This window comes from Suricata suricatta, chromosome 3 (genome assembly GCF_006229205.1).
Source record: "Suricata suricatta isolate VVHF042 chromosome 3, meerkat_22Aug2017_6uvM2_HiC, whole genome shotgun sequence".
In the NCBI taxonomy this organism is placed as follows: domain Eukaryota; kingdom Metazoa; phylum Chordata; class Mammalia; order Carnivora; family Herpestidae; genus Suricata; species Suricata suricatta.
The window spans coordinates 33,210,234-33,236,187 of NC_043702.1; the positions used below are offsets into that span (position 1 = coordinate 33,210,234).

Genomic DNA, 25,954 nt, shown 5'->3' on the forward strand with positions numbered 1-25,954 from the left:
GATTTGGAAACTCATGTCTTTGAGACTGAAAATTTTTCTTGAATTATTTTTGTCAATTCAGCTTCTCCATTTTATCTGGCCTTTTATTTTTTATCTGTTATTTATTAGGCCTTTTACTTTCTGTCCAATGATGATTTTATTGTTTGGATGTTGGAACTCTTGGAATGTTTGTCTTTTCTCTGCCATTGGCTGATAACTTTTTCCTTTAGCTTTACTTTCTGTGATATTTTCTCAACTTCATCCACCAGGCTTTTTCTTGAGTTCTTAATTTCTACAATTATATTTTGCAAATCTAGAAGTTTTGCTTGTTTTCTAAGTAGTCTTTTAAAATAGATCCTTATTTTTTTTCCTAGAAACAACATATTCTCTTAATTAGGGGGAATATTAATAATAATTTACTTTGTTCAAAGTTTTTTTTCCTTGTATATTCTATCTTTCCCCCAAATTGTGCCCCTACCCTTTTTGTATTTCTTTATTTTGATGTTATTTAATGTTAGTGGAGTTCTTCAGGTGTCTGGTAATCTTCCCTACTCCCTTATGCTAAGGAATACTAAAGAAAGGAAATAAAAAATGAGCATCTCTGACTTTGTGAATAGGTTAGTTGACTGTGAACTTTACTGAGCCATTCAGTTGGAGAAGTTCCCAAGTTTATACCTCTGTCTTTCCTTTTAGAGTGGTCTAATTCCTTAAAGAAACTCTTCTAGTCTCTAACTAGAGGGCTGGCTGCTAGCATTCTAGTAGCTAAGGAGGGAAGGAGATTTAGTATCCAGTGTGAAATACTTTATTTTCCTGTTTTCTGTATGCTATCTACCCCATTCCAATGCCCACTCCAAACCACAATTATGCCTGGTGGTTCCCAGGTAGAAATTTCTTTTTCTCTTTCTTTTTTAAGTTTATTATTTATTTTGAGAGATAGGGGGGAGAAAGAGAATCCCAAGCAGGCACTGTCAGTGCAGAGCCCGATGCAGGGCTCAATCCCACCAATTGTGAGATCATGACTTAAGCTGAAATCAAGGGTTGGATGTTTAACCGACTGAGCCACCCATGTGTCCCCACATAGAATTTTCTTTTATCCTTTAAAAAAGTAAATCTTCATTAACAGTGAAGTAAATCTTCTCTAACAGTGTAGAGATGGAGAGGGATGTGATTGCTTCCAAGTCAGACTTTGAACTCAGTTTTTAACTTTTCTTTTGAAATAATTTCAGACTTTTTTTTTGCAGAAAATGTTTCAAAAATAGTACAAAGAGTTTCTATATATTTTTTACCGCCTATAAGATGCTTTTTAAAAGTACAGCTTTCTTGGGTTATGCCCTCATAGATTCTAATTGGGTCAGTCTGGGTTAAAGCACAGGAATATATCACTCCAGAATGTCATTAAATAACAGTAGTGTTCATCCAGGTTAAGGAGCCACTTTCTTAGAGACTGTAAAGGTTAGGAAATATTTTTTCTTTCTTTTTTTTTTCTTTTTTTCCACCTCAAATGCTGATTGGCACTGGCTGAAAGAGAGCCTTTTATTACTTTTATGTACAGAAAACTCAACAGCACCCGCTCAGCCCAGTTAGGTAGCCAGTTCTTTAGCCTTCGCCTTCTCCAACTTGGCGATGCAAGCCAAGGACTTCAGACCCAGCACGTTGCCTCCCCAGTGGTGGCGGATCTCGTTGTATCTGTCGTTGTAGTTGGTTCTGATGGCTTCCACCAGCTTAGCCAGAGCTCCTTTGTCTTCCGAGTTGACCTGTGTGAAGGTGACAGTGGTGCAGGTCTTCCTGTGGACCAGGTGCCCCAGCCTGGCCTTCCCCTTGATCATGCAGTAGGGCACTCCCATCTTCCGGCACAGGGCCGGCAGGAAGACGACCAGCTCAATAGGATCCGCGTTGTGTGCGATCACTACCAGCTGAGCCTTCTTGTTCTCCACCAAGGTGGTGATGGTGTTAACCCCAGCGCGAAGGACAGGTGGCCTCTTAATGGGGACATCCCCTTTGCTGGCAGCCTTCTTGTCAGCCCGGGCCAGCAATCTCTGCTTCTTCTCTTGCTTGGTCTCCGGCCTGTATTTGTGGGCCAGCTTCAGCAGCTGAGTAGCTGTCTGGTGGTCCAGGGCCTGGGTGAACTGGTTAATCGCAAGAGGCACTTTTGAGGCGTTTATAGAGAATAACCCTCTGCCGCTGCAGCCAGATGTAGCAGGGCCACTTGACAAAGCGTGTGAGGTCCCTCTTGGGCTGGATGTCCTGACCGATGCCAAAGTTCTTGGGCCTTTTCTCAAACAGGGGATTGACCACCTTCTTGGCCTCCTGCTTCTTCACGACAGCCGGGGCCGGCGCCGCCTTTTTCCCTTTCGGCATCTTGGATGGCTGGAGGAGAGAGCAGGAAATATTTTTTCATTGAATAAAATTATTTATAAATTTCAAATAAAATTTTTAGAGTAATTATAATGTTTTAGACAATGTGTTGAGCACTACAGATAGAAATGATAAACTGAGTAAGTTACTTATTAGTAAATTAGTAAATAGGTACTACATAGGTAAAGACCAGCAATTATGATTCCCTGGGATAAATGCTATATTAGAGCTACACAAGAAAGGGAACTGGCTTTATGTCTAAGGAAAAATTTGAGCCAACATTTGAAACCTAAGCAGGAATTTCCCAAGTGAAAAAGTATGTTCTAGTAAGAAAGGGAAGCCTCTATAAAAGCAAGGAGTTATGAAAAGTTATGATGTATTCATTAAGTGGTAAGAAGATTGATGTAGTGTGGTGGACATGATAAGCAGTGGAGGGAAGTAAGATTGGAGAGGTAGGTTGAGGGTGGATTTTAAAGGCCTTTTATGTCGTGATGGGTTTGGATTTTATGATGCAGTGGGTTAACGTAATATGGGAGTCATCTGTTAAAGCATGATGGTTTATTTTTGGAGGAAATGGTAGCAAGGGATGTTACCTTTAATAAGGAAGTGAAAACAGGGAAATCATTGAGGAGGATCTCACAGCAATATGATTGAGAAGTCATAAAGTCAATATTAACACCTTCTTGTTATAACCTTCCAACAAAGAAGTGGTTTACTGTAGTCTTAGTAGAAATTATTGTTTGTAATCCTTTTCCTTTGTTTCTTTTTTCTAGGTTTGAAGTCCTGAGTTTTCTCATGTTGTGTTATAATTCTGCTATTGTGTATATGCCTGCTTCATCTTACCAGTCTCTTTGTCGGATGGGCTCCAGGTGAGAATGATAATAATCATATTCATTTATTTGACAAATATTTATTGAGTGCATTTTCTATAGTAGGTGCTGTTCTAATTTCTAATATAACAGCAAACAAAACTCAGGGAGCTTACATTCCTGTAGGAATTTTTATCATCCCTCATGTATCATGACTTCTTGAAAATATTTCAGCGTTAAAGAAGTATTTTCTAGCTGAATATCAAGTCAGGCCAAGATGTCTTAAATTTAGGTTGGCTTAGTAGTACACCTAATACTACCTGGATGCCTAGTTTTATAAATCCTTTTGAGAGCTTTAAATAAATAGTCCTATATGTGGAGAAAGTCTAAAAGAATGTGAATTTTTTCATTTATATATTCCACAATAACTGTGCTTTGAATAAAGTTAGCAATAGTATTAATTATTTTATGTCTCATTTGTATTTATGTGTTCTAGTCTTTACTAATTCAGAATTTCTAATAATTTGAATTTAGCTGAGCTGAAATGGAAATGTCCACTATAGAAAGAAAATTTAATATAAATTAGTTTGAAGTCAGAGTACCTTTTGAGTCACAGAATTTCAGTTATTATAAAAAGAACCCTTGGTTCATTCTGTCCAATTAATTTTTTAAATTAAAAAAAAATTTTAGTGCTTTGTTTTTGAGAGAGAGAGACAGTGTGATCAGGGGAGGGTCAGAGAGAGAGGGGGACACAGAATCAGAAGACAGGCTCCAGGCTCTGAGTTAGCTGTCACCACAGAGCCCGATGCGAGACTCAAACCCACTAACCGTGAGATCATGACCTGAGCCAAAGTTGGATGCTTAACCGACTGAGCCACCCAGGTGCCCCTAATTTTTTTAATTTTTAAAAAAATCTTTGTTTTTGAAAGACAGAATGCAAGTTGGGGAGGGGCAGAGAGAGAGAGAGAGAGAGAGAGAGAGAGAGGAAGACACAGAATCTGAGGCAGGTTCCAAGTTCTGAGCTGTCAGCACAGAGCCTTATGTGGGGCCTGAACCCACAAACCATGAGATCATGACCTGTGCTGAAGTCAGATGCTCAATCAGCTGAGCCACCCAGACATCCCTCTGTCCAACTGATTTTTACTTGAGGAAACTGAGCCCCCTGAAAAAGGTTAAATCCTGTGCAGTAAAACCTTGGTTTGCAAGCAGAATTCATTCCAGAAACATGCTTGTAATGCAAAGCACTTGCATATCAAAGCAAATTTCCTCATAAGAAATAAAGGAAACTCAGATGTTTTGTTCCACAACCCAAAAATATTTATATAAAAATGATTAAAATACTGTAATATAATACAAAATGATAAAGAAAATACAAAATATAAAGAAAAATAAACAGTCTGCACTTACCTTTGAAAACCTTCATGGCTGGTGTGGGGGAGACAGGAGAATTATTGTTTAGGATGACTTTCACTATCACTAATGGAATTGCTGAGGTCTCTTGGCTCAATGGAATCATTTTCTGCATGGGGGCCTTTGTATACATTCACATGGATGTTGACTCCAGTATGGTATTAATAAATTCTCTTGTCATATACTGTATGTAGTGTAACTAGCAATAGGGCAGCAGAGGAGAGAGTCTGTATCTGTTGACAGCCTGACCTAGAATGAAGTAAAGCATTCCTAAGCCTACTCTTGTACGGAAAAGCAAAGGACTGTCCATGGGTGCTTTGAAATGACAAAAAATACACTAGTACTAGTACCTTCCAGTGTTCCAAAAAAGTCACTCATTTCTGCCAAACACTGCCTGAGACCAAGCATCTGAGCATCAAGACAATCACTCACAATTCTGCTACAAGAGAGATAGAAGAACTGTTGGCTGAGTTGTGAACGTGTGACATTTGGTATCACATACTACTTGTATTGCAAGATATCACTCATTTACCAAGTTAAAATTTACTAGAAATGTTTGCTTGTCTTGTGGAACCCTTGCAGAACATGTTACTTGCAATCCAAGGTTTTACTCTATTAGTTTTCTATTGCTTCATAACAAGTTGCTATATACCATGATTCAACAGCTAAAATAGCACACATTTATTATTTCACAGTTTCTGTATGTCAGGAGTCTAGGCATGCGTTAGCTGAGTCCTCTGCTTAGCATCTTAGAAAGCTGTGGTTAATCTGTAGCTGGAGGTACAGTTTTATCTGAGGCTCACCTGAGGCATTGTATCCTTTTGTTGGCAGAATCTTATTCTTATAGTTGTAGGACTGAGGGCTTCAGCTTCTTGTTGACTGTCTTCTAAAGTCCAGCCTTAGTTCTTTGCCATGTAGTCTTCTCAGCATGGGCATCCTACAACATGATAGCTTGCTTCTTCAAAGTGGAGAAAGAGAGGCTCCAGCTAGACTTGCACTACAGTCTTGTTATATAAAACAATCACATAATCATGTACATATAGTAATGGAAATCCCATCACCTTTGCCATATTCTACAGGCTGGAAGCAAATCACAGGTCCTACCCACACTCAATAGTAGGGGATATATAGGGTATGAATACCAGGAAGGAGGGATCATAAGGATCCATGGCCCCCACAAGAGACTGTCCACCCTCAAATGTTTTGCTCAGGTTCATGCTGTTGTGTTACTGGGAAGAGAGTATGGTCCCATTTATAACAAAATTGTTTTGCTAATTGGGGAAAGGCCAATCTAATGAGCTGTAGGTTTAATTTTATAGATTCTCTTAAAATAGCTGTATTATTTTCACTTGCCTATATAATATGATTAATGACTAACAAAATTCTTGTCTCTACCTAGATCCTGTTACCGAGAGTACACTGTTTAATACTTATTGCCTACCTACAGATAAATTTATTTATAAGTGACTATTATTGATTCATTAAAACAATTCTGCCAAATCCCTAATTTTTGTGGCACCTAATAGAGTTTCATAATAGCAAAAATGATGGCAGAGTTTAGTAGTCCTCACACTTTTGTTCATATATCCCCTAAAATTTTTTGAAAAACTGTAGCTGTCACATGTCTTAAGTTAACATTTAAATTTTTCATTTTATCTTAAATAGTTGCAAATGGTATGATTTCTGGTATGTAAATATTCACAAAATAAACTAAATAATTGTTAGGTCAGTATTTTAAATGTTTATAATGTAAATACCCACCATCATCCATTTGAGGAATAGACGAATAAGCTTTTAATATTCTAACATTATTTCTTTTCCTCCTTGAAATTGATCTTCCCTACAACTTTGCTCATATAATTTTATCCTAATATAATGCCATATTATCCTTATAAGTCTTTTTATTTTAATTTAACCATAATAGGTTTTATTTTGTACTTGTTTTTTTTAAGCAGGCCCCACACCCAGCATGGGGTTTGAATTCACAACTCTAAGATGCTCCACCAACTGAGCCAGCCATGCATCCTTATGCTTCCACATCTTTAATTGATCTCTTAATTGTATATCTCTGCTACAAAAATATATATGTAAATTGAGGTTTTAAACTTTCCTGAGACCATAATGCACTAAATTCTGAAAAATGTCCTCTGGACTCACCATTACAATTATTCTAACTAATTGATTAAAATAATATAGGTACATTACAACTTCTGATAATTATTCAGCATGACTTTTCTGGAAGCATTTTTTAATGAGATGAAGACGGAGGCTTGTTTATGTCTGTGTAATGAAAAAATGGCCTCACAGGGGCACCTAGCTGGCTTAGCAAGTAGAGTGTGCGACTCTTGATCTCAGGGTTGTGAGTTCTAGCCCCACGTTGGGTGTAGAGATTACATAAAAATAAAATTAAAAAAAAAAAAAGCCCTCACAAACATCATTATTTTCAAATGTCTATTTGTTTTGAAGTTTCTGTATCTCCCACTAATTCATCCTGATACAGTTTGGGACATGGAAGAGTTACACATTTCTTTTGTAAAGAGGGAGAAGGATGACAGAGATAGTTAACTATTTGAGAAAACTTGTTGCTTTTATTGATACAGTTCTCTAGAACATATGCTTCATGAGGGCACAGATTTTATTTTATCTTTTTGTCTATTCATAACTGTATGCCTAGGCCCAGGAGAGTGACTGGCACATAGCAGGTACTCAGTAAATATATGAGGACTGAATAATTGACTAAGTGAATTTATGAAAGGAAAAGTGTTTAATGAATCAGAAACACACATGGCAAATTCCATCTTTTCCTAGGGTTTGTGTGAGTGGGTTTCCACGGCAACACGAAAAACACTGGAAAGAGCTCTGTGGTCGAATAGTATTGGATCCCGAATTCATGGTGCAACTTCTCACAGGGATTTATTATGCCATGTAAGTAGATAGACTACACAACTGATTGAATTCTTTCTAATGTTTGGAAACTTAATATTTCTCTTTTGTCTGTAACAGTTGCACAACATCAACTCTATTGTTCCATGGTGGACCCATTATCTTCTTTTTCTATTATGAATTCCTTTTAGTACTTTTTAAAAATGAATTTTACTCTTGTTATTTAAAGACAATTTAATGATGATTAAAGACAATTTTTAATTGAGATACAATTGAAATATAGATTGTATTAATTATAGGTGCACAACATAATAATGTTGTATTTTATATTGTGAAATGATTACCTCAGTAAGTTAACATCCATCACTATACCTAGTTACAGATTTGCTCTCAAGATCTGTCCATGCTGTTGCAAATAGCAGGGTTTCTTTGTTTTTTTTATGGCCGAATAATATTTACTGCCCCTCCTGTGTGTGTGTGTGTGTGTGTACACCATATTTTCTATTTTCTTTATCCATTCATCTGTCAGTGAACACGTAGATTGTTTCCATGTCTTGCTTTTGTAAATAAAGCTGCAGTTGAATGGGAGTGCAGATATCTTTTTGAGCTAAGTGATTTTGTTTCCTTTGGATGTGTACCAGAAATGGAATTGCTAGATCACATGGTAGTTTTATTTTTAATTTTTTAAGGAGCCTCCATACTGTTTGCCATACTGTTGCTGCACCAATTTACATTTTCCCAGTAATGCACAGGATCTCCTCTCTCCACATCCTTGGCAACACTTATATCAATATTGTATTTTTGGTAATAGCCATTCTTATAGGTATGAGGTGATATCTCATTATGGTTTTGATTGTCCTTTCCCTGATGATTAGTGATGTCAAGTACCCTTTCATGTACCTGTTGGCCATCTGGATGTGTTCTTTGGAAAAATGTCTATTCAGGTCTTCTGGCCATTAACCAGATTATTTGTTTTTTTAGTGGTGAATTATGTAAGTTGTTTTTATATTTTGAATATTAACCCATTATCGGACATATCATTGCAAATTCCTTTTCCCATTTAGCAGATTGTCTTTTCATTTTCTTGGTCGTTTCCTTTGATGTGCAAAAGCTTTTTATTTTCATGTAGTTTCAATAGTTTATTTTTTGCTTTTGTCTCCCTTGCCTGTGCAGACATATCTAAAAAAAAAAAACGTTGCCAAGGCAGATGTCACAGAAATTACTGCCTGTGTTTTCTTCTACACATTTAGGTTTTAATCCATTTTGATTTGATTTTTGTGTTTGATAAGATACGGGTCCAGTTTCATTCTTTTGCGTGTCATGTCCAGTTTTCCCAGTATCATTTATTGAAGAGACTTTCCTTTCTCTGTTGTATAATCTTGGCTCTTTGTTATAAATTAATTGACCACATATGCCTGAGTTTATTTCGTGGCTCTCTTCTGTTTCCATTGATCTATGTGTCTTATACATGCCAGTACCATGCTGTTTTAATTACTATAGATTTGCAGTCTACTTGGAAATCAGGAAGTGTGATGCCTTCAGTTGTGGTCTTTTTTTTCCCAAGACTGTTTTGGCTATTCGAGGTCTCTTGTGGTTGCAAACAAATTTTAGGATTATTTCTATTTCTGTGAAAAATACCATTGGAATTTGATGGGGATTACCCTGAATCTGTAGATTGCTTTGGATAGTATGGATATTTTAGCAATAGTAATTCTCCCAATCCATGAGTATATATATCTTCCATTTGTTTGTGTTTTTCTGTTTCTTTCATCTGTGTCTTATATAAAAATTTAAGTGTACAGTATATAGGTCTTTCATTTTCTTGTTAAAATTATTCCTAGGTATTATTTTAATGCAATTGTAAATGGAATTTTTTCTCAATTTCACTTTCTGATAGTCCATTATTACTATATATAAGTACAATAGATTTTTATATATTGACTTTTGTATCCTACAAGTTTACTGAATTTACTTATTAGTTCTAACAGTGTTTTTAGTGACACTGTAAGAGTTTTCTATAAATATCATGAATCTAGGGCGCCTGGGTGGCTCAGTCGGTTAAGCGTCTGGCTTTGGCTCAGGTCATGATCCCACGGTTCATGAGTCCGAGCCCCACGTTGGGCTCTGTGCTGACAGCTAGCTCAGAGCCTCTGGAGCCTGTTTCAGATTCTGTATCTCTCTCTCTCTCTCTCTCTCTCTGACCCTCCCCCCTGCTCATGCTGTCTCTCTCTGTCTCTCAAAAATAAATAAAAAACATAAAAAATATATAGCATGTATCTGCATATAGAGGCAATTTTACTCTTCTTGTTCTGATTTTGGATGCCTTTAATTTCTTTTTCTTGTCCAACTGCTCTAGCTAAATTTCTAGCACTGTGTTGAATAAAAGTGGCAAGAGTAGGATCCTTGTCTTGTTTCTGATCTTAGAGAAAAAGCGTTTAGGTTTTTACCATTGAGTATGATGTTAGCTGTGAGCTTGTCATATATGGCTTTTGTTATTGTCAAGGTATGTCCTCTATACACTCACTTTGTTGAGTTTTTATCATGAATGGATGTTGGATTTTGTCAAATGCTTTTTTTGTACTTATTGAAATGATCATATGATTTTAATCCTTCATTTTGTTATTAATATGTTGTATCATATTGATTCAACTGCAGATTTTGAGCCATATTTGTACCAAGGATAAATCCCACTTGATCATGGTGTATGATCCTTTCAATGTATTGTTGAATTTGGTTTGCTAACATTTTGTTGAGAATTTTTACGTCTATGTTCGTCAGGGATATTGGCCTGTAATTTTCTTTTCTAGTAGTGTTCTGATTTTTGGTATCAGGGTAATGCTGGGTTTCTAAAATGAATATGGAAGTATTCCCTCCTGGTGTTTGGAAGAGTTTGAGAAGGATTGGTATTGATTCTTCTTTAAATGTTTGGTAGAATTCACCTGTGAAGCCATCTGATCCTGGACTTCTGTTTGTTGGCAGATTTTTAATTAGTGCTTCAATTTCCTTACCAAAGTTGGTCTGTTCAAATTTTCTGTTTCTTCATGATTCAGTCTTTGTAGGCTGTGTTTTTAGGAATTTTTTCTTCTTCTAGATTGTCCAATTTGTTGGTATATAATTGTTCATAGTTCTTTTAGTACTTTTTAAATAGCCAAAATGTAGTCAGTCATTAAATTGGAGTCTGGAAGTAGGTCAGGCATTCTTTCTGGAAAACTATGTCTCTCTACATAGTTCATAACCTAGATTTTCATAAATGCATTTCAATAGATTACCCTAAATATCAGTACATAAATAAAAGCCAATTATGTGAAAAGACATCTGTAAACTATTTAAAACATTAGTAGATAAACATTAGATTTCAAAAATCTTCATTTCGTACTTGTAACCAAAATTAGGATAGTTTAGAAATGAAATGATGCCAATATTAATGTGAAAATCTTGTTTTAGAACCAAAGTAGTAGGACTTGGAACAAGAAAAATGTTCTTCAAGATTAGAGATATTTGCTAAAGATAGTAAACAGTCTGCTTTTCCACAGGTATAATGGGCAGTGGGACCTTGGCCAAGAAGTCCTTGATGACATCATTTATAGAGCTCAGCTAGAACTTTTTTCTCAACCACTATTGGTAAGTTATAATATTTATTTTTTATTAAACATACCTATGCCTGAAAGGGGCACTAGTGAGTAAATATATTCAGTATATAAGATAGGAGGCAATCTAAATCATAGAGGGGAAAAGGTTTATTCCATAACATTTGGTTAACTTTTTGAGAGAATAAAAAATTTATTTAGATCCTCTTCTACCACATATCAAAATAAAGTTCAGATAAAGAATCAAGTATTTTGAAATCCTTTAAGAAAAGAAAGAGGAAAAGGTTACAAATACTCGATTTCTAGAGATGGAAGGATTTACTAAGCTTGAGGGATAGGACAGGTCACTCAGGCTGGGTTTTGGTTTTGGTTTTGACCACATAAGCATCCAGATTCTAAACCACCAGTTTTTTAAAAGCCAAAATGAATATGTAGTATACAAACTGAGAAAAAGATTCTCAACAAGCATGACAAGAAAGTCAATTAATATTTTGTTCTTTATAAAAACTTTTATACTCTTCCACAAAGTAAATATATTTCCAAAAAGTAAATGGCTGATCAAAAAACAAATGAGAACATATAGTAGTGGAGTAAGAAAGGCATTCTCTCCTTTACCAGTAGCAGTATAACACAATTCTGAACATCCCTTTGCAGAAGCAGTTCAGTAATGTGTGTTTGTTTTCTTTAACTCACTGACTCACATCTAGCAACACATATCAGAAGACTTTGAATGTTTTTAATATATTTATATAAGCTCAACATTATTTTTGATCACAGAGGAATCAAAACAGTGTATGTTTCAGGGCACTTGGGCGTCTCAGTTGGTTAATAAGCATCTGATTCTTGATTTTGGCTCAGGTCCTGATCTCACAGTCGTGAGATCAAGCCCCGCTTTGGACTCTGTGCTGAAAATGCAGAGGCTACTTGGGATTCTGTTTCTCTGCCGCTCCCCTGCTTCTACATATACATGCGCATGTGCACGTGTTCTTGCTCTCCCTCTCAAATTAAAAAATAAACTTTAAAAGTTTTTTTATTAATAAAAAAGATGTTTCACAGCAGAGAATGGTTAAGTTTATGTTTACTTGATGAAATTACATATTCAAGGGATGCCTGGATGGCTCAGTTGCTTGAGCATCCAACATGAGCTCAGGTCATGATCTCACAATTCATAGGTTTGAGCCCCACATCAGGCTTTGCGCTGATAGCGCAGAGCCTGCTTGGGATTCTCTGTCCTCCTTCTCTCTCTGCCCCTCCCATGCTCATGCTATTTCCCTCTCAAAAGCAAACACTAAAAAAAAAAAAGAAGAAAGAAAGAAATTTGATATTCAAAAATTTATGCTAAAGAAAAAATGCTAGCTTGTGTAAGAGGTCAGGCAGTGTACAACTATTTTTTAAATCTAGCCGGGGCGCCTGGGTGGCTCAGTTGGTTAAGCGTCTGATTTTAGCTCAGGTCATGATTTCACAGTCCATGGGTTTGAGCCCTGCATCGAGTTCTGTGCTGACAGCTCAGAGCCTGGAACCTGTCTTCAGATTCTGTGTGTGTGTGTGTCTCTCTCTCTGCTCCTCCCCTGCGCATGATCTGTCTCTCTCTCAAAATAAAATAAAGACACAAAAAATTTTTTTTAATTAAAAAAAAAATAAATCTAGACAGGACAGAGGCAACATATTAGCTAATGGTTATTGAGGTGATTTAACTGTGGATGGTCGTTCTTTGCAAATTTTTGTGTTTTCTAGGACTTTTGTAGTATTACATTGGTATTTTAAGAATATTACTTGTGGGGGCGCCTAGGTGGCTCAGTCAGTTATGTGTCCAACTTTGGCTCGGGTCATGGTCTTGCAGTTCGTGAGTTCCAGCCCTGCATCTGTGCTGACAGCTCAGGGCCTGGAGCCCATTCAAATTCTGTATCTCCCTCTCTCTGCTTCTCCCCTGCTCATGTTCTCTCTCTGTTTCTCAAAAAGAAATAAATGTTAAAAAAAATTTTTTTAAGTATTACTTTTTTTTTACTTGTAACGCTTTAAGAGTATAGTTTTTCAAGCTGTTTTCTTTGTATCTTTTTTTTATATCATAAGAAAAATATAAATTTATTGAGGTAGCATTTACAATAATTCTTTGCTATTTGAATTTCCTTTTTTCCCCTTCGGTCAGCATGCCTAATTTTACCTTAAGGGTCACATTAAAATAAATGGATAAGAAGATAAAATAATTACTTTTTAATAATAATACCCTATATTTGTGATACTTTTTAAATTAATACTTTTCTCCATGTAACAGTCTTATAAATTAAGTAGAGGTGGCATTTCCAAGGCAATATAGGTAAAGACTTTAGTTAATCTCTAATCTTAGAGCAATCCTTTGTTGGAGGGGACCTTGGAGGGACCCAAGAAACAGCACTCCTTTTCTTTATTAAAATTTAGAGCCAGGTGATAGATAAAATAGTTGGCAGATAGAGAAGCAAGCCTCATCTTCATTCCTGATAAAAGCTAAATTGAAAGACTTAACTCCCCAGCCCTCCGTCTAGATGTTGGAAGAGCCTCCTGGAGAAGCTTAGGTTGGCAGAGCTGGCACACTTGTTTAGGTGGCTGCATTGTCTTTTCCAAGTGGAGAGGAAAGGAGAAAGAAAATTCTCTAGCTCAAGATCTTCGCTAAATTAGCACTTCCCAGTTAAGAAACAGGCACCAGTCCAGCGCCTGACACTCATTCAATTAAGTGCCTCTTGATTCTGATTCATGGGTTCAAGCCACATGTCAGGCTTCATTCTTTTTCTCCTCTCTGCCTCTCGTGCTTGCACCTGCTTGAGCTCCTTGCATGTTCTTTCTCTCTCCTCTCTCTCTCTTTCTCTTTCTCTCTCCTCTCTCTCCTCTCTCTCTCTCTCCTCTCTCCTCTCTCTCTCTCTCTCTCTCTCTCACACACACACACACACACACACACACACACACACACAGTGGTGAGACAAAATGCCAGACATGTTTAGGGAAAACAAAGGAGTGGAGAAAAGGCTAATTTTTTTTTATCAGAGATTAAATTTTGCATATTATGTATCATCTGAAGAATCAGAAACTTATTCTAAATTTTATCAAGATTTAAATGTTTAACATTTTCTTTCTTTGGAATGCCTTTTCCCTGTGAAAGTGAACAACTTTAAGGTATCTGTGGGGTGTGTGACTCATATTTTTAAAAATAATTTCTCATTTTAAAAGCTTGCCTAGGGGTGCTTGGGTGACTCAATTGATTAAGTGTCCGGCTTCGGCTCAGGTCATGATCTTACAGTTCATGGGTTCAAGCCCCGCGTCAGGCTCTGTGCTCACAGCTAGCTCAGAGCCTGGAGCCTGCTTCGGATTCTGTGTCTCCCTCTCTCTCTGACCCTCCCCTGCTCCAGCTGTCTCTCTGTCTCTCAAAAATAAATAAAAGACATTTAAAAAATTAAAAATTAATAAATAAAATAAAAGCTTGCCTAAAAGAATACAGAACAATGGATATACAAACTTTTCTGACATATTGTACTTTTATATTTTATAGTACCAGTTTTAAATACATATTCAAAAATTATGGGGGGAGGGTCTGGGTGGCTCAGTTGGTTAAGTTTCCAACTCTAGATCTCAGGTCAGGTCTTGATCTCAGGGTTGTGAGTTCAAGCCCTGTGTTGAGCTCCATTCTGGGTATGGAACCTCCTTAAAAACATTTTTTAAATAAAATAAATTTTTAAAAATTATGGAAACATCAAATATAAAACAAGCATAAATTATATATTGAGTGTTAATATATAGACTTTATATTATCATTTTAGGTTGCCAATGCCATGAAAAACTCATTACCATTTGATGCTCCTGATTCTTCACAAGAAGGCCAGAAAGTACTTAAAGTGGAAGTCACTCCGACAGTGCCGAGGATTTCTCGGACGGCAATTACAACAGCTTCAATCCGTCGTCATCGATGGAGAAGAGAAGGTGAGTACAAAAGTCCCATAGCCTGTTCATGGAGTCTAGCAGATGTATGTTTTTATAGACTAGGTTAACACATATAGCACTGTATATAATTAATTGTTTTCTTTATAAATATAGCACTAGAAATAGGGTTTAAATGCCTGAATTTATCTTGATATAGATATATATATTTTTAACATATAAAGATGTCATTTAGACTGCTTTATGAACATTAAAACAGAAAATAAGATCAAGTTGATTTTTGTCTTTTTTTTTTAACTAGTTATATAGGAAAGAAGTTTTTTTAAACCTGTTATAATTGGGGGAAGGTGCATGTATGAGCATTGTGCGAGAAAATTATATAACTGACTGAACCAATGGTGAAATACAAGCTATCTATAAAGAGTTGGTTATTGTATTTGAGAATTTTATCTTTGCTTTTCCTTTTTTTCCTAAGTGCTGAATCCAGCAGTATTTCATAGGCATATAGTACTTGAATAGTCCAGCTGTCTTGCCTAAGAGATATTAATTGCCATTTTAACGATCCCTATTTTTCTGTCCTACTCATTTGCAAACCTCATATTGTTCATCTGCCGCCTTATGTGTGTGCATGCTGTGCACACACATGTAATTATATAAATAGTGTTTGTGTTTTTATCATATCCATATATACATTCTCTTATCTGCCTGGGGCAAAATGCTCAGAAAGGAATAGAGCAGCATAAAAGCACTAAAATTTTATATGTTGAATCCCAGATGGCTTTGACTTCTCAAACGAGGCTGACTCGAGTATTCCTGGCTCCCCGATCCAACACGGCTCCACTGACCTAGGGATCAAACGTGTGCAAGAGGGGGAGGTGCTGGTGCGCAGGACCCCTGAGCACGGCTCACCGGAGCCCAACTCAGCAGCAGCCACAACAGAGGGTAGGACAGAGATGAGGAGGCAGAAGTCAGTGAGGCAGTTGCTGGAGAAGGATCCTGGCTCTCTATCCCCAAGCAGAACATCTTTCCATTCTAGTGTGTGTTCCCACTCCCCCAGAGCGTATTAGCCCCTCCTTGCAAAGCACACCTGCCCTATGCCTAGCGCCGGGTCAGGTACAATCGTTAGTTACCATTTGTGCTGGCCTGGAAGTCTGCATTCTGTGTAATCAAAGAACAGCTTGGCATGGCTACTAACAAGGCAGAGGCCTATCTCCAGAAGGTCTGCGAATGCTTGGGATTTTTCTATTACTGAGCATGTTTATTCTAACGTTGGGAAAGGAAAATGCACCCAATGGACATGAGCCTTTTAGACAATATGAGTTGATTTCTTGTATATAATAATTTATTCCTTAATATATGAAGAAAGTTTTAAAACATTAATATATTATCTTTGAGAAATTGGACTAAAGTAGAGCTGGCCAATTTATCTCTAAGTCCAGGTTGGTCAGTTAACATGAATTTCTTATCTCTTTGACAGAGTAAACCAGTATTGATCATTTTTATAAGTTGTGAGTCAAGTCACCTGGGTCTAACTAGTGAACTACTGGTCTCTTTCCTCTATAAATGTGCTATCCTGGTGTACACTACATTTAATCACGTATTGTAAATATTGATTGTCTTACATAGCTTCCAAACAGAATTGAAATGTATTATTTAGAGTTCAGGTATCCTAGTAGATCCTTGTTTCCACAATGTTGGTATCTCAAAATGAGAATTTATTTTTACCCCCAAATCACCATCACCACCACCACCACCACCATCACCACCATCTGTAAAAGAACATTTTTCTCTGATAGGAAACTATTTATTTGGTGTTTTACATGTGATGCTCATAGCAGTTGGCTTTGTGAAAGAGGGAACTGTTGCCTAAGTTTTTCATTATTTAATATATTGCTACTATGAACCTTTACATTAATTAATAAAACATAGCAAGTAGTTTTCAAATAGGTTATATATTTTTACTTAAGACCAAACATACATGAAGCAGTTAGTTACCTTCACCTTAGGGAGATCTCCTGCTCTTTGGTGCATTAGAAGTTTGAGCATGCTCAGTAAGAATTTAAATCTGCCCTCTGTTCCCTTGCCCATTTGCCCACATTGACCTTACTTCATTTAACAGTGTTGCATGTGCATGATCTATGGACCCAAAGAAGTTGGTGCTGGTTTACAGAGACCCTGTGAAAGATGAACCCTTCCCTTTTCAATTTCTCTGTATCTCTTTGTTTTTCCTGAGATCGTCAAAAAGCCATAAAAATAAGTATATGAATTGATGTTGAACCCATAGAAGGCCTAAATTGAACAACAGCCTGTTTCTCAACATTCCTGATGACTAAATGAGCCACTTGATATATCTACTACCATTCTTAGAATGTTGGATTATTTGTGCTAAATGTAGTACTATGTTAATTAACACTTGATGAAATTCTAGAGAGTGTGGGATTAGTTTGGAACATTTCTTCCAGTTCATCAAAAGTCATATACTTTGAAAAAGGAACCAAAATAGTAGTTCTTTTAAAATAGCCTCTTAAAAATTTTTTTAATGTTCCATTTATTTTTGAGAGAGAGAGAGAGAGAGAGAGAGAGGGAGAGAGAGAGAGGGAGAGAATGGGAGCAGGAGAGGGTCAGACAGAGTGGGGGACACAGAATTCGAAGACAGGCTCCAGGCTGTGAGCTAGCTGTCAGCACAGAGCCTGACACGGGGCTCGAGCCCACGAACCATGAGATTATGACCTGAGCTGAAGTCGGACGCTTAATTGACTGAGCCACCCAGATCCCCCTAAAATAGCCTCTTTTAATATTTACTATCACTGGTAAAATTTCAATTTGTGAGAGTGAGGTATTGCCACAAGGAAAGAGGAATAAGTTCCTTCAATGTGTTTGAAATTTCTCAAAAATTATTTTGCCTTTTAATCTACATTATATCTTTACATCAATTGTAGAAGGAGCTAAATGTATAAGAAAAGGCAGACATGAATGGAAAAGTTTATTAAAGATCCTTTTTGGTTATCTTCCCTGCATATCAGGAGTAGAATTGTTATCACCCAGGGAAAAAATTAGAAAGGAAAAAGAGTTGTGAGACATACTGCCTTTTTATCTTGAAGTTTTATTAAATAGAAGGAAGGAAATTACTAAAATCTATATAAAGTTTTGGTAATTCTGAAATCTGCTGGAGATTTTGTATCAACATCAATATTTGGCCTTTTAAAATAATTTTCTGTATGATGGTTTTAAATCATTTTACATATAAAATCATATTTGTTGTATGTTGATATTGAAGAGAGACCAAAAGACCATTGCCTACCCTTATCCTGATTGTCAAGTAACGTTTTTTTGTGACTTTTAAAGTTGTATTTATGTGTGCCTGGGTGGCTCAGTTGGTTCAACATTCGACTTCGGCTCAGGTCATGATCTCACAGTTCGTGAGTTCCAGCCTCACTTCGGGCTCTCTGCTTTCAGTGGAGAGCCCACTTTGGATCCTCTGTCCCCCCTCTCTGCCCCTGCCTTGCTTGTGCTCTCTATTTCAGAAACAAATAAACATTAATAAAAAATTACAGTTGGATTTTAAATCTTACTAAACTGAGGACAGTGCCTGTAATGAAAGTATAGTAGTGTTCCACTGTATTGAAAGAGCATTTCTTAGTATATAAAGTATCAGTAGATTCTCTTGCATGGTGGCTGTTATGTTCTCATTATCTCTTTTATGGCCATATTGCTTGGGCATCCGATCTGCCTGAGGCAAGATTTAGACGCTACCACTAAGTCTCTCAGTCTCCTTCCTCAGTATATATAAATATATATCTGATGATTCATTTTTGTTCACTCCAGTTTTATATTACTGATCTCAGTTGTGAACCAGTAAATACCTCTTGGTGGGCATTTTGGATTTCTTTATACTAATTGTACGAGAATTAAGATTATACCATATGAATATAATTTAAAGTTTCATTTTGAGTTACGTCATATACTGTTTTGAAGAAGGAATTGAGAGAAGTGGTGTCAGCTGCATTTTCATGTGGCTTTGCATGATGGTTAATTATTAAACTGCTGGATCTAATAACAACATGCCTTTTGCTTTAAGGATAGCCTATTTTGTTCTTTTTTTGAAGGAAAGTGAAAGCTAATCCATATAAGAAAATATATCTAAGAAAGTATTTTTATTTTTCCAGGTACTATGTTAAATAAAGATTTTGTTTAAATATATTATGTGTATTTTACTTAGATAATCTGTATCTCAAGGTCTTATTCGTTTAGAATTCTTTTCTAATACCTTAACTGTAATATTTATATCTGTATGTGGATTCAGATTAAACCTTTCTTGCCGTCTGGCAAACATATGTAATGATGTAGCAAACTGCTATCCATTAAGAGATTGTTGATCATAATTTCAGTAGGAGAATTGGGCTTTCTGGAAAACCCAAATTAAATATATTAGATACGCTTCTCCCCTTCTAACAAAATCCCAAGCTAAGGATTCTTTTGTTAACTGCAGTTTCTGCACAAAACATAGTGGGACACATATTATCTTGTGATTATAACAATAATACATCTCAAAACAAAATCTAAATTATTACAGATGTACATATAGAAACTAAAAATCCTTCTTAGCTGTCCCTACTAGTTACTTTCTGATAATCAAATATTTCCTTCACATTAATTTGTCAAGAAAATATGGAAACCAGTGAGTAGATATGCCCAGAAGACAAAATATAATTATGAAGTTAATGGAAGCAGTGTATAGTTTTTTAGAGTTAGAAAATCTCCTAGTTCCGTGTTAAAAGTTTCAAAGCCATGTAGAGGCGCTTAGTTGTTGAGTAAATGTAAAATCTTACTGCCCGTCTTAAAAAGGGTTTGCCTAGAGGAATAATGAGTTTGGCATTATTCTGGGTGACTGAAATTAGAAGGGGGACTGTTGTACGGTCTGTTTTATGGTGGGTTACGGAAGATATGAGGAAAATTTTGATTTTTTAAAACAGATATCATCACCTCAAATTGACAAGGCTGTATAATAAAGATTAGTAACAAATGCATTTCACCTAAAGTTGTTTTATATACCTAAATATTGAGATACTAAGTTTGTGGATAGTCTTACAAAAACTGGACTAATTAAAACTGAATAAACACAATGAATAGCATATTAGAATTCAGTGCAGATTAAGGTTTCTTGCCCTAAATTATTTAGGGTAAGTGTTGATAACAGGGCCATTACCAACCTAGAGCAAACATTACCCAGGAGATAAGGTCACTTGAGTTTTTATTCACAATTCCTTCTTTTTTAACTTAGCTATTGCTGAGCCTGTCTGATTTGTTTTTTAGGTGCTGAGGGTGTAAATGGAGGAGAAGAGTCGGTAAACCTAAATGATGCAGATGAAGGATTTTCATCAGGGGCTTCCCTCAGCAGTCAGCCAATTGGGACCAAACCATCCTCCTCTTCTCAGAGGGGAAGCTTAAGGAAAGTAGCAGCTGGGCGTTCAGCTAAGGATAAAGAAACAGCCTCTGTCATCAAATCCAGTGAGAGCCCTCGAGATTCAGTCATTCGCAGGCAGTATGTACAGCAACCAACTGATCTTAGTGTAGATTCAATTGAGCTGACACCGATGAAGAAACACCTGAGCCTGCCTGCTGGCCAGGTGGTGCCAAAAACCAATAGTTTAAGTCTAATCCGGACAGCCAGTGCTTCCTCAAGTAAATCATTTGACTATATAAATGGCAGTCAAGCAAGTACCAGCATTGGGGTTGGCACTGAGGGGGTTACTAATCTAGCAGCTAACAATGTTAATCGATACTCAACCATCAGTCTACAGGAAGACCGGCTAGGTCAAGCTGGAGAAGGTAAAGAGCTCCTCAGCCCAGGGGCTCCCTTAACCAAGCAGTCTCGGTCCCCAAGTTTCAATATGCAGCTAATATCCCAGGTGTAGCTCTGACACCCTCTCTCATCTTTTTGCTTACCTTTTAAACTGAACATTTCATTGTACATGAAGACACTTCATCCCACATTGTGAAAAAATTGGTCATCGTAATCAGATTTGATTTAGTTTAGGTATCTTCATACTGTATTTTGTATGGAAACAGCAATAAGGTTTTCTTTTTTTCCTCCTTCCTATTATCTTCTCTTCACCTATTCCTTGTAAATGTGTTTGTGAAGCAGTATAAAATGTATGCATCTTCCATGCCTTCCTTTCTCTGTGGGTGATGTGCAATCCATCGTAGGCTGATCGGTCCCATTTCAACACTGTGAGACTGAGGATATGTTAGAGGAAATGGTGTATATGATCCCTATGAATTGATTCTTTGACTTTTGTTTAAAAAAACAAAACGGGTTTGTTCTCATAATTTATAGAACTGTGGAGATTACTGGATCATATTTTTTTCTCTTTTAACCAGGAGTGCCTCAGAGATTCTGCTAGGACTTTGGACTTCTCTGAGTCTGTGCAATCATTTTCTTGAGAAGCATGGGGAAAGGTGATAGACTGCTGCACTTTTTCATTAAAATGTGGGTGGTTCTTTCCCCCCCCAACTCCTTTGTCTCGAGGACACAAATGTTCAGTTACTGAGGCATTTAAATCAAGTTATGGCCCCCTCCTCTGGAGGGCAGGGCTCAAAGTTGTTTGTGTAATTGATAATGCACTTTCTCAATGGCTCTATCGTCATTATTAACATGTCTTCCCTCCTCCCCACAAGGACATAGGTCATTTCTGTCCTTAAAGTTTGAACAACTAACAAATCAGAGAATCCAAGGGGCATGTTCTATTTCCCAGGAATGATTGACATTTGGTGCTGGGGTTTGTTGGGGGAGGGGGAGGGGCAGTTTTTGTTTAGCTTGTGTGGGACTGTGTGTGTGAGGGGAAGTTTTGATAGGCTTTTTACTTTTCCTTTGTGAGCTGATGATGACTGAAGTAGACCAAGTACATCTTCAGGTAAAGAGAGGGATTTCTCAACCCACTTTCTGTGATGTCAGACTATTGGAGAAGCCCTTTCAGCTGCTTTCTAGATGTACCTAAATTCAGTCAGATATTTTGGATTAAGAAACCTGAAGTCCTGATAGATCATATACTCCAAGGAAATACATCAGGGACAGATAATTGGCTGAAAACACTGATGCTTCAACGTGACACATTTTTATAGGACATTTATACCAGAGGGTACTGACTTGATTTCTCCGACAAGGACCACACTGCCTTTGTGTTTAGTGTAATGCAATTTGTGTACCTTCTGATCATATATCTGCAAAAATTTCTCATTTTTATAAAACTTTGAAATCATGCCAGTAAGCTAGATGTTGAATGTATGTAAGTAGCATTTGGTAATTGTGCTAAGAGGCTACAAAAAGCATTATTAGTGAAAATTTTTTTTTTTAGTTCTGATTCGGTTGGGTAAGATTTCAGTATAAGTTCTTCCGGGTCTCAGGCTCTAATGCTTGATTGAAAAAGAAAATATATTGGTTTTTGAAAAATCCGTGTATTGTGACTTGAACTGGTATACATTATCCTTCCACAAAATATATCAGAGCTATTAGTGCTTTGTACATTTAGACGTTTTAATTTTATTGTGAAAGAAAAATATACTGAATTTATAGAAAGCAAATATTCTCCTAATTAACAAAGTTTAAAATTTTATCTCTACCAATTAAAATTATAATAGATTTTGATAAAATAACCAGAAAAATGCCTCTTGTTTTTTTCCACATCTGAAAAATCTACCCTTTCCTCCTCTTATTTTATTTTAAGAGGGTTTGTTTTGTTTCCTAGGGGACTTTGTTAGAATTTTTATAAGAATGATGAGATGCTTGTTTGAATTTGGTGGTCTTTAACATTTTTCAGCTTATATGAAAATGGAAACTTAGAACCTGAACTAGTACAACCAGTACTACTACAGCATTGCCAAAGTCTGAGATAAAGTTAAAAGTTGATAAATAGAAATGTATTGGGGAGTGTGTGTGTGTGTGTGTGTGTGTGTGCATCACAAAGACATATTTTAGATGCCCCTTCTTTTAGTTTACCTAAGGGATGTCAGATAAGTGAGTTTGAAAGCAGCCAAAATAAATGAGGTGTGAAGATATGTAACATACTGAGGAAAGCAAAGTTTCAGGTATGAAAGGAAAAAGCATTATTCTTACCAAGGGGTAAGATCTTGGCCATCACTGGTGGATTTAGGAGGCTGACAGGTTGTTTTGAATTCAACATATTGTACATTTATTGGCATCTAAATCTAGCATGGTTTAGTTAAAGCATACACACACACACACACACACACACACACACACACACACACACAAAATACCAAATTACAGCAAAAGCTATAATACATATAAATCTCACTTTTATTTTGTTAAAAATCTTATACTTGAAAGGTTAGTTTTGGAAAACTTTCAACTTTGAGGATTTCATTTATTGGTATATATATACATACCCATTAATGTTTCATGACCCTGTAACATTTTTTCCATTCTCTTAAGTTATGTGACTTGGATTTAATGAAGAAACATTTCATTTAGTTGAAACTGTGCATTCAGGGTCTTAGAACAGATTTCCTGTGCAAGATATAATTAAAATGGAATGAGTTTAATAAACCAGAAGTCAAATTTTCTAAGAGATTTTTATATTCATTTGCATTATTTATTGGCATTTGATTCAAAATAGTTTTCTGATCGCTTCTCGGCATTTGGGCTAAGATCAAGTGCAAAATCGTTTTCTGATATACAACAGTTGTTAGAAATATATACCAGCAATATGCATACTTTATTCTTTTATACTTCTTACCTTTCATAAGAAAAAGTCCTGCTCTATGGAAAAGCTCATTATAGAGAAAATACTTGTTTTCTATAATAAAACAATCTGATTGATGCCATCTATGCCAGGTTAGAAAGTTTTGGGAACTCTTCTCTATGTCATTAATTTTAAATTATGTTAGTAGAAATCAAACTAAGATGTAAAGTGTAAAAAACTAATTTAGAAGTAAAACTTTTAAATATTTTGAGAAGATGAAGGGGGGAAAGTGGTTATAGTCTAAAGTACTAACCCCTACCACCACTCTTATGCCCCCAATTTCTCTTCTGTATCTGTTTATTATAGTCAGAATTTTTGTGGTAGATGAGACCCTGGAAATAATCTTGCTAGTAACTCGTGTCCCCTCCCCAAATATCATCCTCAGGAAACTGAGACTCAAAAAGGTTGTGACATGATTAAGTTCACATAACTACAAAGCAGAGCCAGAATATAACTCCTGTCTCCCATCAAATGCACATTAACACCCCACTGTCTCCCTGTACTTCTGCTCTGGTAAATGTGGTGTGTAACACTCTCCATTTCTGCAGTTTCTTTATAGTTTTGGTCTAGTAGTTGGTGAATACAGCATATTAAGAAAAGTATTAAGTCCAGAAAATACATAGAGTGATAAGCCTGGATGGGGAAGTGTTGGAAATGTAGGTATCTATACCACAGATGTAAGGATAGATAAATTTTTTTTAATCCTAATTTATGCCTTACTGTTTGCTGCCCCATAACAGTTGTATGCTGCCATTTTATAGTTGATTATATTTCTAGGGATTTATTTAAATGCAAAACTAAACCCAAAGAAATGGCGTTGATCAATGTTTCTAACAATTTTAAAATAATTTTCAAATCAGCCAGCCAGCTTTCACAATCACCTAGGTGGCAAATTAGTTGTATTGCACAATGGAGTATTGCAAAGAAAAAAATTAAATAAATTTGATTCCATTAATTTCTAATGTCAAAAAAATAGAACCTTACATATGTTTTAGAATAGCTACAAGCAATATTTCCTTACATAATTGAAAGAGGTTTATAGTGTGAAGCTTATGATTCCATAATGGAATGGTGACCGTTATATCATTTAAAGTGTATATACCGTATAAAATGTCTTAAATGCGGTAGTTTCAGCTATATAAGCTCAATATTTCCACCAATGTATGTTCTCGAATTCCACTTAGTAGCTTTAAATTATTTATTAGACACTGGAATACTGAAAATAACTTTCAAATTTTTTTGTTTGCACTATTGTGAATATTTTAATTAAGTGGGGCGTTTCTGCTGCCTCACTTTGTGAGGTTTGTATGGGTCCATTTTTGAATACTTTAGTTATTAACAGTCAGTTGTCTCATTTAATTCTCTGCATGTTCATTTATATATTTAAAAATTAGTATCTGTCTTTAGGGGGTAGTATACTATTTATATAAACACTGGCAAGGAGGAGCTCTCCATTTCTGATCTTGGATTACAAAATAAATTGTTTTGTGTTTTTTCAGTATTTCAGTTATGTATTTGTTTTTCAGGTTAAAAATGTTTAATAGGTCATGCCAGTGGTCAGAAAATCTGTAATCATTTTAGAGCAACTTTTCTATACTATGGCTATGTTAAACAGTCTGAATATAAGACTTTTTACCTTTCAAGTTGAATGGTTATTGTCATGTTTCAAACCACTAAGTCGTTTGAGACACTTATTTGTAATACTTTAATTTTTCTAAAGTGCTTTCTAGAAACAAGTTATTTGAAAACTAACTAGAAATTATTGATAACTTACATTCTCAAAAATTAGAATATTTGCCAGATTATAAGATGGAATGCAGTGTGAAATTGTAAACAGTGCTAATAAAATCATAAGTCATCAGATTGGTACAATTTTCCATTTCCAGGATGGTCATGTTGATAATATAAGGCATAATATTAGTATTACCTGCATTATGTACCTAATGGGTATATCATATTGGCACTGAATATATATATAGGAAATAATATTGATAAAGTCAACCAATGTGCTCTTAAACTATATTAGGTTTTTGGCGGTGCCAGAAATTTTTATGGCGATCCTGCCATTAGAATTAGAGGAGTTCTCATCACCCAGCCTTCCCCAACCCCGGTAGACACATTCCTTCCAAACCTGACCAGGCAACCACAAACTTGCGGTAACTTCAATTGCCTCAGTATTCTTGTACTCTTAACTATTAGTCACATGAAAAATACAAGAGCAAACCATTCAGAATAGAAGTTAGCAGAAAGCTGGGAGTGATGTGAA

General features: G+C 36.1%; 1 protein-coding gene and 1 pseudogene across 5 annotated transcripts in view; one reads left to right on the plus strand and one right to left on the minus strand.

The window, feature by feature from the left end:
* Window positions 1-21,401, plus strand: part of FAM126B (family with sequence similarity 126 member B) — a 78,143-nt gene extending 56,742 nt beyond the window's left edge. For 4 of the 5 annotated variants that reach the window (XM_029934099.1, XM_029934100.1, XM_029934101.1 and 1 more), the window contains 6 exons: window positions 3,108-3,203; window positions 7,362-7,478; window positions 10,970-11,057; window positions 14,809-14,968; window positions 15,701-15,868; window positions 20,240-21,401. In XM_029934099.1, coding sequence (XP_029789959.1) covers window positions 3,108-3,203; window positions 7,362-7,478; window positions 10,970-11,057; window positions 14,809-14,968; window positions 15,701-15,868; window positions 20,240-20,841 — 1,231 coding nt within the window. In that variant the 3' untranslated portion in view covers window positions 20,842-21,401. The remainder of the gene's footprint in view (window positions 1-3,107; window positions 3,204-7,361; window positions 7,479-10,969; window positions 11,058-14,808; window positions 14,969-15,700; window positions 15,869-20,239) is intronic. The other variant, XM_029934102.1, reaches the window with a different exon arrangement.
* On the minus strand, window positions 1,484-2,343 carry LOC115287546 (annotated as a pseudogene).
* Window positions 21,402-25,954: the final 4,553 nt, after the last annotated feature.